At 40.6% G+C, this 15,603-nt stretch overlaps 1 protein-coding gene across 4 annotated transcripts in view; it reads left to right on the top strand.

The window, feature by feature from the left end:
* IFT88 (intraflagellar transport 88) overlaps positions 1-15,603 on the top strand; it is a 150,690-nt gene that overhangs the window by 125,625 nt on the left and 9,462 nt on the right. For all 4 annotated transcript variants that reach the window (XM_058276342.2, XM_058276343.1, XM_058276341.1 and 1 more), the window contains one exon: positions 5,485-5,551. In XM_058276342.2, the coding sequence (XP_058132325.1) occupies positions 5,485-5,551 (67 nt within the window). The remainder of the gene's footprint in view (positions 1-5,484; positions 5,552-15,603) is intronic.

Genomic DNA, 15,603 nt, shown 5'->3' with positions numbered 1-15,603 from the left:
GGGGACTTTTTTTTTTTTACAAAAATGACATTTTTACCAAAATACCATTATATAACCTGCTTCTCCCCACCCCTGTGGGCCCCCCTAACAAACCAGCGTGGATGACAGCCTTCCATGTCAGTGAACACACATCCATGCCCTCTTATGCTCCACGTTTCATTCTGTAGCTTCTCTCCACACCTGAGCACTAATGAAATGAGAATCATTCCATCCTTATTCCAGTCTTTCCCTCATCTGTCACCAGCCTTATCTCACTCCATTCCAAAGTGAGCACAGATGTCTGTGAGCTCTGTGTGTCTTAGAAATCTGGAAACCTGGTGTGGGTCTTTCTTCTGCCCCCCTTGATTGTCACATACCCCATGGTCAGTGCAACAGTATGGCTGACAACCCGAGTGTGCTCCAGAGATGCCCCTGCAGTGGGGTCATGTGTCACAGATGACGGTGTGAGACCGACCCTGTTTTCTTGAGGAGCTTGTCGACCAGTGGCAGGACAAGTTTTTCTCCTTGTGTGCTGTGGGAGGCTGCACAGAAAGGAAACTGCTGCCATTCAGAAGCGGGTTTCCTGTGGAGTTGAGGGAGCTTAAGCGTCATGGCCCTGACTTGTATTTGCATTGGCCTCTTCTAACTAAATTTTTATTTTTGTACCTATTTTATTTTTCTAATTTTGTAGTCTTTTCCTTCAGAAGGTTCCTGCAAATTGTGTAAGCTTCAGGCCCCACAGACTCTGAATCTGTCCCTGTTGCCGTTATTCTCTCTTTCCTCAGAGCCAAAGATGTACAATAAATGATCTATGCTTCATCTTTATTTTCTCACCTTCCAGGCACCTTTCAAACAATCTAACTTTGTTTCCTCTTGTTCCACTGCTCTAAAATTACCCTCCCTGAGATTAATTACCTCCGTAATGATAACTCTAAGAGGCCCCTTTTAGTTTTCTTTTTGCCTGATTTGCCAGCAAAGTATTTCTGTCTGTGGTCTCTAAAATACACCCCACTTTTCTAGGAGTTTTCTTCCTACCTCTTCCTGCTTAGCCAGTAAACAGTTTGTTTCTCAGGGTTCCCCCAAGGCCTGCTTTTCTTTTTACCATGCACTTAATTCCTATTTCTTTGAACTCAGAACCTTATCAACTAAAGTTTTCATAATATTTTGCTTTTACTTTTGAAGTTGGTTTCTCTCTTTTTAGTAATTTCCACACAGAATCATTGCTACAGCCCCAAAGGGACTATTGTGGCAGGTGCACAAGACTAATACTGTTGATGATGGAATTCATTGACTTCCAACTACCAACGGGTATTCAGTGGGAAGGGAGGATAAAAACCATTTACGCAGACTTGGCCCAGTGGTTAGGACGTCTGTCTACCACATGGGAGGTCCGCGGTTCAAACCCCGGGCCTCCTTGACCCGTGTGGAGCTGGCCCATGCGCAGTGCTGATGCGCGCAAGGAGTGCCCTGCCAAGCAGGGGTGTCCCTGCGTAGGGGAGCCCCACGTGCAAGGAGTGCACCCCGTAAGGAGAGCCGCCCAGCGGGAAAGAAAGTACAGCCTGCCTAAGAATGGCGCCACCCACACGGAGAGCTGACACAACAAGATGATGCAACAAAAAAGAAACACAGATTCCTGTGCCGCTGACAACAATAGAAGCGGACAAAGAAGAGCACGCAGCAAATAGACACAGAGAACAGACAACTGGGGCGGGATGGGGGAATAGGAGAGAAATAAATAAAATAAATAAACCTTAAAAAAAAAAAGACTAAATTTAGAAAAACATTTTTTAAAAAATCACATTCTGTGCCCAAGAAGGAGTAGCAAAGGAGAAAGGTAAACAGGCAGAGCATTGTCATAGTGTGGCAGGTACTGCTTTGCTCAGCAACAAATGAGCACCCCCCTGACTCAGGGAGAGGAGACGGAGCCGAACTGTAAAGGTGAACAGGAGTTGACAAAGATAAGGGAAGGGCTTCCAGACCCAAGGAAGAGCCTAAGCAAACCCATGGAGGTAAGAAGGCCAGCAGAGTAAGGGAAAGGTGGGTGCTTGAGTAAGATTCCCACACTTTTATTTGTAAAGTAGGAGGGGCAGAGATTTGCCCAAAATGAGGCAGACAGGGTGTTTTAGAGACCATGGAAGGTACAGGTGTGAGATACTCATCTTGGACCTCGAAAGGAATCTGGTAAGCAGTGGGGAGCACCTGCCTGAGGGTGGCACCCATCTGCCTGCTTGTATGACCTTTGTCCAGCGGGGCTCCGTGTTCTGGAAGTAGGAGAGGAAAAGGAAGGCAGTCATTAAATCAGTCCAGATTTTAGGTTTCTCCTGGTGAGTGAAGCAGAAAGACTGGAGGACAACTAGGGTCTTGAAGAGGCTGATGTGAATGTATTTAAAGCGAGGACTTAAAGGGACCAATTAGGAGATGGTGGTTGAGAGCCAAGGGATTGGAAAGTTCTAGATGAAGGCAAAGAACAGGTTTTGTGCAGGTAAAGCATATAGTGATCATGAAAAATGCTCACTCTCCTGAATTGTCCTCCTCTAAATTTATGCTTGTCTTGACAGGATGTGAGATCTTTTTTCATGTTTGATTTGAAAACGTTTCAAGTTACCTGGGCATTTGTCTTTATTGGTTTTAATTATTTTAGCATTACATATATCTCTTATGTTTGTTGGAGATTATCAATCTGTGGATAGATGAAAATTGAGGAGCTTTGAAATGAGATTATAGATATTTAACTTTTTACTTTATTACTTTTTATTTTATTACATCTTTCTAGATTTTCTTTTGTTTGTGAAGGTGAAGGGAAATTTGAGGCTCTTTTTTAAAAAATGTTATTGTGGTAAAATATATAAATATAGAATTTGCTATTTTAACCATTTTAAAGTGTATAATCCCTTGGCATTAATTACATTCACAGTGTTGTGCAATCATCACCATCATCTATTTCTGAAATTTGCATCACCCAAAACAGAAGCTCTGTACCCTTTAATCAATAACTCCCCTCTGCCCAGCTTCTGGTGACTTCTAATCTACTTTCTGTCTCTATGAATTTGCTTATTCCAGAAAGTTCATATAAGCGGACTCATAATATTTGTTCTTTTGTGTCTGGTGTATTTCACTTAGTATGTTTTCAAAGTTCATCTTTATTGTAGCATGTATCAGAACTTCGTTCCTTTTTATGGCTAATTATCTATTGTGTGGATATACCATATTTTGTTTATCCATTCATCTGTTAATGGACACTTGAGTTACTTGCATCTTTTCACTATTGTGAATAATGCTCCTCTGAACATTGGTGTACAAATATCTATTTGAGCCCCTGCTCTCAGTGTTTTTGGATATATATCTAGAACTGGAATTGCCAGGTCATAGTGTAATTCTATGATTAGCATTTTGAGGAACCGCCAAATTGTTTTCCACAGTGACTATGCCATTTTACAGTCTCACCAGCAAAGCCAACACATGTATGTTAAATGATTTGCAACTATTTTCTCTCATTCTGTAGTTTGTCTTTCTTGATAATGTCCTTTGATGCACAAAAGTTTTTACTTTTGAAGAAGTCTAATTTATCTATTTTTTCTTTTGTTGCCCATGCTTTTGGTGTCATATCCAAGAATCCATTGTCAAATCCAAGGTGGAGATTTCTTTTTTAATAGAAAAAACCTGAGCATGTGTACATATATTTGAAAGTCCTACATTTTAGGAAAGTATTTCATTTTACAACTAGTGAGCCTTGAAATATTATAAGAAATTTTTTCTTTTTAAGAGACCAAAAGTCAATAACCTCCTCCGTGACCTGATAATTTATGAATATTTGGGGAGTTGTCAGGCTTGAGAGAATAGTAATTTGTCCTTTGAATTAGATATGACATGTTTATATTCCTGATCTAAACAAGATATCAGCCCATATTAAGGAGTTTTAATTCAATTGTAGAGTAAATATTTATCAAAAGAAATATGTCTCTCTTCACTGACTACTCTTTATCTCTATAACCAAATCATTTTTCATATAAAATTTTGGAAGTGTGGCTTGAGTAAGATTCAATGTTAATTTAAATATTCTAACACTTAGATAACTGTAAAATGTAAAACAGAAACCTAAAACTATCATAGTTTGGGAATATTTCTTATGTTTTGAGGGTGGTTTGGAGCTAAGAAAGTAGCCTGTTTAACAGATCTTAGGTATTTTGTGAGATTTTAAGAGTGCCTTTATTTTAGAAGTGGAATTTCAAAAGCCAGTTTACCCTTATTTCTCCTTCAAAGTATTCGGGTCAAACCGATGTAGATGAAGACTAGTGCAGGAAATATCCCTTTTGTAGATTTTCTTCTTCTTCCACCCTTAAACTATTATGTTTAAGCCTTGAAACTTCACATAAAGAAAACACCATTTGACTTTAAAGTTGTTTGTGTAAGCAAAGATTATGCTGTACTTTTAAGTTAAAATGATGTTTTGGATATCCTGTAAGGACTATCCAGGGAAGCGGACTTGGCCCAATGGATAGGGCGTCTGCCTACCACATGGGAGGTCTGCAGTTCAAACCCCGGGTCTCCTTGACCCGTGTGGAGCTGGCCCATGCACAGTACTGAATGCCGCAAGGAGTGCGCCCCGTAAGGAGAGCCGCCTAGCACAAAAGAAAGTGCAGCCTGCCCAAGAATGGCACCGCACAACTTGGAGAGCTGACACAACCAAAAGAAACACAGATTGCTGGTGCCGCGGATAAGGGTAGAAGTGGTCACAGAAGAACACACAGCGAATGGACACAGAGAGCAGACAACTGGGGGGGGGCTTGGGGAGGAAGGGGAGAAAAATAAATAAAAAATAAATCTTAAAAAAAAAAAGGACTATCCAAAGTTTTACAGGGCATGCTTTGAACCCTTTCCTTACAAAACAAATCAGTCTTTTTTCCTATAGATTGAATTCTCAAGTAATGATGAATTTTAACCCAACTTTTTTTTTTAAGATTTATTTTCTTTATTTCTCTCCCCTTCCCCTCTCCCTCGTCCCCCCGGTTGTCTACTCTCTGTGTCCGTTTGCTGTGTGTTTTTCTGTGTCCGCTTGCTTTATCCAGCAGCACTGGGAAACTGTGTCTCTTTTTTGTTCCATCATCTTGCCACATCTGCTCTCTGTGTGTGTGGCGCCACTCCTGGGCGGGCTGCACTTTTTTTCACACAGGGCGACTCTCCTTCAGGGACACACTCTTGAGCATGGGGCACCCCTACTCGGGGTTGCCCCTGTGTGGCACTCTTTGGACACAGGCAGCTTTGCACGTGAGCCATCTTACCACACAGCTCAGGAGGTCGAACCCTGTACCCTCCATATGGTAGACGGATGCTGTATCAGTTGAGCTGCATCCGCTTCCCTTAACCCAACTTTTAGAAATGGTGATAAGAATAGTAAATCTTAAGAATTACACAGAATTACTAAGTTTTAAAAAATCTGCCTTTGGTTAAATCCAACTTTGAAGTAATATTGCTTATTCTTTTAAAATTGTCTCCTTATTGCTATAGCGCATAAAGTCTGGCAGAGATGGCAGTGGCAGTTCCCGTAGCAGAAGAGAGGGAAGTGCTGGCAGTGGTAAGTATTTCCTGTTACTTTGAAATACATTTGACAGATTTTTAGCAGATGGGCTTTAGAAAAATCTTGAAATAGTCCAACAGTTTCCTTTTATTGATTGTACACAGTAAAACCTCCCTTATTCTGATAAATTTGGGAAGTCTGATATGTGAATGAATGTTTGTGAATGCTGGGGGGAGGAGTAGTTCTTAAGTAACCATACCTATTTAATAACCATACCTGATTAATAAACAAGCTCGTTTAGAGCAAATGATCATGTTCATGAGGTTTTACTATGTCACATTTTTAGAATTTCCCTTTCAAGGAAGTACCATGAGAAGTAGGATGGTCTAATCGAATGCTGACAGTCAAGACTCTTTAATCCCACTTGTCATGTAGAAACAGTCTAGGAATTAGGAGACATGGTTCTGGTCCTGGTCCTGTTCATGACTAGCCATATATCTTTGGACCAACCCTTTATTGCTGTAGGCTTCAGGTGGTTTCTGCAGTTCCTTGCATCTTTAACATTCCTAGACTCAATGACTACTTTTAACCTCACTACTTACTAAAAAGTTACTCACTACTTACTAAAAAGTTGTGAGTTTTATTTTCCATTTTCCTATCAACAAAATCTTTCTTTCCCTATTTCAGGGGACTAGTAAAAGTTAAACTCAGTAGAAACATGGTGGTTTTAAAGAAGTTCATGAAGTTCATTGACAATCAATGCTCCATTGGGTTCTCTAAACTTACCTTCCTTTTCTCATCTTCATATGCAGCACTGTCATGCACATGTGACCCAGGCCCATGCAACCAGCCACCTGCCTTCTCTTATTCCTGCTGTGGTCTAGGAGTCAGGACAAAGAAAAATGTAACTCTGAGTTTAGTTAGGTGTTCATTCCTTCACAAACATCTGTGGGGTACATACGATGTGCCAGTTCCTGTGCTAAGTATTACAGACAGGGATGAATAAGACATGGTACCTGTGCTCAAGAACCTGAGAACCTAGTTGGAAAGACAGACAGGTTTTTAATGCTGCTGACAGTGCTGCTATGATAGAGAGATAATACATGTGTTTTCTGACTTGCCTAGGGACAGAAACTGCATCTGGGGCAGAGACTCCTCCCTGAATTCAGAGGTCTACGTTGCTGAAAGTTCAGGCAGTTCCAGTTACCAATGACATCTAGTTTTAGCAGATAACTTGGCTATCCAAGGGTCAGTCTAGCTTCTCCAACTGAACCTCACAGTTCTGGCCTGTTTACCCATAAGCCACAGGAGCCCCTTACCCAGAACTTGAGAAGTTAGAAGCAGCACTGGACCTAAGCCCAAGAATGCCAAGTACAGTCTCCCACCTCAATGAGTAGCACTTTTCTATCTCCTCAGCCTTCCGTGATCCTCATGGGCTCTACTCTCTCCATGCTGTCTCCCAGTCTAACCCCACCACCACTACCCCCAGCTCTGCCAACTCCTGCTCTCATCTATTCACTTGGTCATCTGGGATTGGAGTTAGCCAAGTCCTGGCCTGAAGGAAAGCTATCCCTTACCCAAGGCCTCTGAGAACAGATGTGTTTTGAAATTCAGAAAATTTTGGAATTTAGAAAACTAGTACAGAGGATTAGTCACATATCATGGAATGCTCCGTAGGGACCACTTTGTGCCAAAATGTATTATTTCTTATTAACTCGGTGAAGCATATGAATATTCACATAACTAAGGATAAAGCCTATAAATAGCATCTAATCAAGTCAAGTTCTGTGCCACTGGATGAATGACAGCAAATCTTGGTTTTCAGAGCTTTTCAGAATTTGGAATTGTAGGTGAGGGATCATGGACCCATACTAAAATTTATGTTCTTAACAGCCAAGAAGTCAGCAAACAAGGCATTGCATTAGCACACTCTGGATGCATTCCCCAGCCTCACCACTCAGTTCCTCCCCATCCACCACTTGTCATCCTTGAAAATTGTGTTTACTTCGCCATTTGTATTTCTTTTAGAAATTTCTAGTACAGATTTACCTGTTAATGGTATCCCAATCACACCCATCTTCACCCCTAACCTATAAAACCTAGAGATTGGCATTTATATTTTAACATGGAACTATTTGACCCTTCTGTCTGGATTAGATCCACAGTTCTGAATAGATAGAGAAAAGGGACAATTTATTTTATGTGAATCTGAAGGAGGCCTTTCTTAAGCTAATTCAAGTATAATGTGTTAAAATAAATGCAGTTTTATTACACTCATGTTCATAGAGTCCCTGGGACTAGATTTTTTTAAGTATTGCCTAGGAGATCACCAAAGGGAACTTTAAGTGATACATAAGAATTACAATAAAAGTATAATTAAATAAGTAATTTATGTTAAATAGCTCTTTCTGAAATCCCTGAGGGCCCTTGAAACTCGTCCTCTTTGGAGGGTCAGACTGGTGGTGTGGCACCCTTGTTTTCACTGTTGCTTACTGAGCCTTCTCATGTGGTGGCTGAGCCTAGGCTCCCTCCTCTTCTGCTTCTTGGTGCTTGTCAGAACCACCTGGAGGCTTGTTAAAACAGACTGCTGAACTCAACCTTGGGGTTTTCGAATCAGTGAGGTTTTGATGAAGCCCGAAAATATGTGCTGATGCTGCGCATCCTAAGACCACACCCCAGAACCCTGCTTCATATTAAATGAAATAATGTTGAGATTAAATTTGATATAGTCTTGATGAAAAGGTAGCGAATACTATGTCCACCGTATCCAAATTCACATGTAGCAGCCACCTGGCACCAGGTCTGGGCTGTCACTACTCAGCGTGGTGTCTTTGGAGAGAGTGGCTCATGGCCTTTCTCAGCCTCTGTGAGGTCCTGTGAGTATTCAGTGAAACAGCTGTGGACGAACTAAAGTGAAAATGCATTTCTCTTTTAAGTGCAAAATTCTAAGGGAAAGAATTTTGGCAAATCAGGCAAAACACAGTCTATTCAGAAAAAAAAATTAAGTCACATGAAGTACAGCTGTATTCTATGAGTTTAAAGTCTTGATAGTCAACAATATTTATAGTCTGGTGCATGAAATAGATGAGAGGAATAACATATTCCTGCTTGCTGTGCTAGCTGCATTGGAAAGGCCAGGCAGCCCACACAACACATCTGGTTCTCATGTGTAGCTGTCCTCCAGAGAATGCGCTTCCTTGTACAGTATTCTCTGATTAGCATGGTAGTTGCATTTTGTGACTTATTTTAAGTACAGTCTTACTTTAATTTTTCAGTTCTTTTTCCTTTTATTTTGTATGATTTTCAGAAGTTTACTGTGTTTTTAAGTTTCATTTTTATTGTCTTGAATGTGAACTTTTCCTATGAGAATGTATCTCAACTTAATAATGCAAATGATATTATAATGAAAATCTAGGATAACATGACTCAGTGAACAGAAATTTATAGTCAACTTTTTTTTTGAGGAACATCTGTTTTATAAAGGTCGTGGTAACCATGTTTTATTTTAAAACTATAGGCCAAGGGTGAGCAAATTCTTTGGCTAGAACACCTTGTCATGTTTTGTTGGGCCTTGATGATATTACAAAGTGAACAACATGCTTGGTGTCTACCTTGTGTAAAGGGACACAAAGACATTGGCCTTGCTTTCAAGGAACAGACAGTCTGTAGAGGGGAGATAGAAGAGACACACTTGAATACACTGAAATACAGAGCACCAAGTAGACAAAGCATGGTGCATTCAGAGAGAGAGAGTGAGTATGTGGAGTAAAAGCCAGGCATGATGAGGGTAGGGCTGGGGCGAGGGCTCTGCCGTATCTCAGGGACATCACCCCTTCAGCTTCAGCCCAACACAAGCACTCTATTTACCAGAAATTTGGGACCATAATTTTGCTGGAAGCTCTAGTATCTGACCCCTTTTAAGCATGTATGTGCTACAAAGGAAAATTTGTTAAGAAATAGATGAGAAGAGACCATGAGCAGCACTGCCGGCACCAACATACCCTCTGTGTCTTAGCTCCTAGAAGAAATGTAAATGTTAGCAGAGGCTGCTGGTCCCATCTGCTGGTGGATGCTTGTTTTCTGATACAGTGGTTCTCTAAGTGGGGGGGTCACAAGCTTTTTGTGTCAAGGGACAAATAGTAAATAACTTAGCTTTGTGGGCCATATCTTCTCTATTGCAACCACTCAACTCTGCCATTGTAGCGCCAGAGAAACCACAGACAATAGGTAAAAGAGAGGGTGTGACTACGTTCCACTACACTTAATTTATGGACAGTGAAATTTGAGTCCCTTATAATTTGCATGTGTCACAAATATTCTTTTTTCTTTATTTTTTAAATTTATTTTTCTTTTTTCCCAACCATTTTTGTACAATTCATTGGTTGTATAAAAGCATGGGCAGTTGAATTTGGCCAGTCTGTAGTTTGCTGATCCCTCCTCTAAGCCAGAGACTCTGAATAATCCTGGTAATGACAGGTGGGGGCCTTTTGATCAAAGAACTAAGTATAGGGAAGTGGATGTGGCTCAAGTAATTGGGCCCCCATCTACCATATAGGAGGTCCAGGGTTCGATTCCTGAGGCCTCCTGGTGAAGGCAAGCTGGCCCATGGGATGAGCTAGCCTGTGCAGAGTGCTGGCCTGCACAGAGTACTGCCCCACGCAGGAGTGCTGCCCCACACAGGAATACTGGCCCACACAGAGAGCTGGCGAAGCAAGATGATGCAACAAAAAGAGACACAGTGGAGACACAATAAGAGACGCAGCAGACCAGGGAGCTGAGGTGGCGCAAGAGAGTGATCACCTCTCTCCCACTCTGAAAGGTCCCAGGATATGTTCCCGGAGCCACATACTGAGAATATAAGCAGACACAGAAGAACACACAGCAAATGGACACAGAAAGCAGAATGGAGGGGGAGGAATAAATAAATAAATCTTTTTTAAAAAAAAAGAAAACTAAGTATAGCGCTCATACCCAAGCATGCAGCTTGTTCCAGAAGATTCTATAGCAGCAAGCTTCTCTCAAAACTGCCTCAGCTGTTTACAACTCAGTCACCTCCAAACATGTCAGCCATATGGTGACAGTGAGGCTTTGTGTCTCTCACAGAATGCGCTCCATTCCTCCAGCACTTGGGCTGTTTGTCCTGAGTCTGAGTCGGTATGAATCCCTCAGTCCTACTGTGCGTTAGCATCCACGGAGCCCCTTAGGGCACCTCATCATGTGTCTGTACCATAGTTTCTTCATCAGTAAAATGGAATGGTAACAGGACCTACCTAATGGGTGGAGAGGATGAGATGGTCGATGCATGTAAGGCACTTAAAAGTTTCTGGCACATAACAAGCACTTAAGGGTAAGTGCTATTACCGTTGTTCCTATTGACGAAAGGAATACATGAGCAATTTCTGAAATGTCGTGAGGGCTCGTGTTCTTACCTCTTCTAACCTTTCACTTGTTATTCCCAGTGTTTTTCGTACCCCTACAGGGTTACATTTATGCACACATGGAGGTAAATGTGAACAAATGTACCTCTATCTTCCTATAAAGTTTAAGAAGGTTTTAAAACACCAAAAGTACTAGAAATTATATATATAAGTGAGTGTTAGTTACCTGTTTGGAGGGCTGAACATTTATTCCAATAATGCTGCTAATAATCAAAACATTTGTGAAAATTCATTTTTGAAATTACTATCAAGGGCAAAATTTTTGCAGGTATATATAGATATTCTATTGGTTCTTCTCCCACATGCCCTTTCCCCTCCTTTCTGCCTTTTTCTCAAACAAGAGCATTTACCAACTTCCTGAACATAGTAGGCACTCAAATTCTTTCAGTTTCTCCTCTTCTCCCACCCGCCTTGTATGCCAGGTACTGAGCTAAGCATTTGGGATGCAAAATATAATAAATGATAGTCTTTGTCCTTGAGGAGCCCTGAGCCTAGCCTTACATATCCACTTTGACTCCATGATAAGTAATTCTTCTAGATTGTCACTTTCATATATTTTTTATATATCACTAAGTATCAACGAGCTGTGTGACTCCCTGTGTTATCTACACACTTAAAAGAGTCATTCAGCATGACTTTTTTCCAAGTTCTTTTTTTACTGCCTCAAATTTTTTGTTTTTATCCTTCCTTTTTTTTTTTTTTTTAATTTCTCTCCCATTCCCCCACCCCCCCTCCCCCAGTTGTCTGCTCTGTGTCCATTTGCTGTGTGTTCTTCTGTGATCGCTTCTATCCTTAACTGCAGCACCGGGATTCTATGGTTTTTTTTTGTTGTGTTATCTTATTGTGTCAGCTCTCCGTGTTTGTGGCATCATTCCTGGGCAGGCTGCACTTTCTTTCGTGCTGGGCGACTCTCCTTATGGGCGCACTCCTTGCATGTGGGGCTCCCCTACAGGGGGGACACCCGTACATGTCACGGCACTCCTTGCGCGCATCAGCACTGCACATGGACCAGCTCGGCACGGGTCAAGGAGGCTCGGGGTTTGAACCACGGACCTCCCATGTGGTAGACGGACACCCTAACCACTAGGGCCAAGTCCACTTCCCTCATCCTTCCTTTTTTTTCCCCCTGTCATCCTTCCTCCTTGCCAGGATGAATTTTTCTATTTGTGTTCAAATCCCACCCCTTCTTGGTTCTTTCATCACTGAATCAATGATCTTTGCTTATGTCTTCACTGATTCTCTTCACAGGCTCCCTCTCTTCAATTGAGTCGTTTTGCCTGAAAATTGAATGTAGCTAATAGGGTCAATTTTTCCAATTTTGATGTACTCCTGTTAGCTGATTTGTTGGGTAATAATGAGCAATTTAAATCAATGGGCTATGGGTACAGACTGAAGTTAAACTGAGAATTGCTGCTGTAACAACGTAAGAATGAGCTAAAATTCTTAGAGGAAGGCTAGGTCCAAGCAATGGTCCTTGTAAAATTATAGGATTATGTCATTTGAGCTAATGCTGACATTATTTTTTTAGACAGTGGGGCTCGGGTGGGGTACTTAGGTTCCATTGCTATGGTATGCTGCCCTTTGACTTTAGAAAGGAGCAGTGGGAAGATCAGTGTCCTCATAATAAGAGGATGTATTATTTGTGAGTCAGACCACAGAGTGCCTAGAGGTACAGTAGTAGGCTCATGCTGAAGGTCTCAAAGGTGTTTTCAGATGCTTTTCAGTATTTCTAGGTGTGAACAAAAGTTTCTGCTGATCTATAGAATGAGAGTAGGTCTTTCTGAGAGACTGCATCTTAGTAAGTGGTAAATTGAATATCATCTTGGGGATAAAAGAGCAAATCCAAAAATAACTTTTTAACAAGTGTCTAATGGATAGTAATAGCAGTTTATAAAGAGAATCATTTAAGAAGAGATTTGAAAAATTAGGGCCATGATGTAACCCAATTCAAAGGAGTGGGAAGAATTTGTTAGAAGTTTTCATTTGTAGAGAGCATTCCCAAAATAAGACAGAATTGATAGCTTCCATGCTTAAAAGAAGAGGAATGTTGAAGAGTTATTGGACATGTATTGATTAATTGGGCCTTCAAGACTAAACAAGGACACTAGATTTTTTAACTGTATAGTGTTGGTAGCCCCAAAGAAAGCAGACTTGGTACGCTGCTGGAGGCAAAACTCAAATTCTAATAATTTAAGAAGTAAGAGGGTTGCAGGAAAGTGGAGAAAAAGATATAAACTGTTCTTACAAGTATGGCGGTAAAAATATTCATTCTCACCAATAATTAGAGAAATGCAAACTAACCTATAAATTTAACAAAGATTTTTTTAAGGATACTTCTCAGGGATAGAAGGGTAAAATTTGAGATAGGTATTCTTTATGGACTTCACATAACTATGGGAATTGAAAGTGGCACATCTTTCTGGGAGTATGCCCTGAGATGGGAATTTATTTTAAAGAAATAGATTCACACAAAAAATTATATGCAAATGTGTTGATAACATTATTCATAATAGAAAACATTGGGAATAAACTCTATTAAACTGGAAATAATTCTGAGTGTAATGATGTTCTCGAATGTTGTATCCCCTGAAGCAGTTAATATGGGTCCATTTCCACCTGGCCCCCAGCCCCTCCCACCCTCTGTGGGGTGATCCCAATATCTTACTTCTTTGTCTGACTTTTTAAGGGGATTATAGTGCTGTGGGATCATTTAAAATAACAGCTTCCAGAGAGGATATAATTCTAAGAAACCATCTTATTTGCAACTAAACTATAATGAAAAAGAGTAATTACACAGTATAGTTTCATTTTTACTTTTCTTCAAACAATTTAATGTTCATTTAAAAGCATAGAGAAATCAATAAAATGAAAAAAATTCTGGAAAAGCAGATATTTTTATTGGATTTTTAAAACGTGGTATAGTTATGACATCATGGAAATTCTTTTATAGTAAATGTTTAAAAGAAAAGTTCACCCAGACAGACTGGAAAGTACCTGAAGGTAGTGGCTCTGTCTTCTTCTGCAAATGTATTATGTACTTAATTTTACAAAATCATCTTATTTAAAGCTGACTCAATCTCTGCCATAATTTAATTCTGTTTAAAATATTTAAAATGAAATGCATTGCTTTTCATCTATTCTGTGCAATTTTTTTAAGTTCTGCCTTCATTTTATCTACCATTGTAAGTAATTTTCATGCTCTTTAATATAATCTTTCTAAATAAGCAAAGACTGTCTTCCTTGGAGCTGCATTCAATTTTATTTCAAGAGAACATATGGTGAAAGTTTATGTAGTCAGCCTCTTAACCTTATTTAATTTATTCCTTGAATGGCGCCTGTGTTATAAAACTCACTTTCACACAAAAAAGAACTTCTCATATTTAAAAACTGTAGCATTCTAAGACATCACAAACAGGTCACCTTCCTAATGTGAGCTGCCTTGTGAAAATATTGGTGTGTTAGTTTCTTAGGCTGCTTAAGCAAATACCATGAAGCAGTTCAGCTTTAAGCAATGGGAATTTATTAGCTTACACTTTCGAGGCTGGAAAAATGTTGAAACAAGGGTGATGCTTTTTTTTTTCCTGAAGACCAGCTGCTGGTGATCCTTGTCTCCTCTGCCACATGGCAGGGCACATGACAGTGTCTTCTGGTCTCTCCTTTCTCTTCCGGGTTTCACCGATTTCAGCTTAATGCTTCAATTATCTTATTTTCTCTATATATATTCATTCCATTAATAAAGAACTCTAGTAGGAGAATTAAGACCCAGCCTGAAAGAGGTGGGTCACAGCTTAACTGAAATAGTCTCAACAAAAGGTCCTACTTACAATGGGTTTGCATCCACAGGAATGGATTAGATTTAAGAACATTTTTCTGGGGTACATACAGCTTCAAACCACCACATTTGGTCAAGGCAGAATGCAATCTCCCACCAAGCAGAAATTTTGTGAGACTATCACCAAGTCTTAAGATTGTAAACTTGCCAATATAGCAAGCGGGCTTAGGCTGTTCTGCCAGATAGAAGAGTCTAAATCATAGGCTATGAAAATAGATTATGAGTTTACTTTGGATGTTTAACTGTCCTTTTTTAAAATATATTTTTTTTATTTTTAAAGAAGCTTTGGACTACATATGTTACATCAAAAATATAGGGGAGAGAAGCTGACGTGGCCCAGTGGATGGGGTGTCTGCCTACCACATGGGAGGTCCGCGGTTCAAACCCAGGGCCTCCTGACCTGTGTGATGAGCTGGCCCAGGCGCAGTGCTGATGCGCGCAAGGAGTGCCCTGCCACGCAGGGCTGTGTAGGGGAGCCCCACGCACAAGGAGTGCACCCCATGCAAAAAAAGTGCAGCCTGCCCAGGAATGACACCGTGTAGGGGAGCCCCACGCGCAAGGAGTGCGCCCCATGCAAAAAAAGTGCAGCCTGCCCAGGAATGGCACCGCACACATGGAAAGCTGACGCAGCAAGATGATGCAACAAAACGAGACACAGATTCCCCATGCCGCTGACAAGAACACAGCAGACACATACAGCGAATGGACACAGAGAACAGACACCTGGGGGTGGGGCAGGGAAGGGAAGAGAAATAAATAAAAAGTTTAAAAATCTTAAAAAAAATAAATATACATATATATATATATAGGGGATTCCTATATAACCCACCCCCTCCCCA

Source organism: Dasypus novemcinctus, chromosome 15, assembly GCF_030445035.2.
Source record: "Dasypus novemcinctus isolate mDasNov1 chromosome 15, mDasNov1.1.hap2, whole genome shotgun sequence".
In the NCBI taxonomy this organism is placed as follows: domain Eukaryota; kingdom Metazoa; phylum Chordata; class Mammalia; order Cingulata; family Dasypodidae; genus Dasypus; species Dasypus novemcinctus.
The sequence above is the reverse complement of the archived record's forward strand: the minus strand, read 5'-3'. Positions and strand labels throughout refer to the sequence as shown.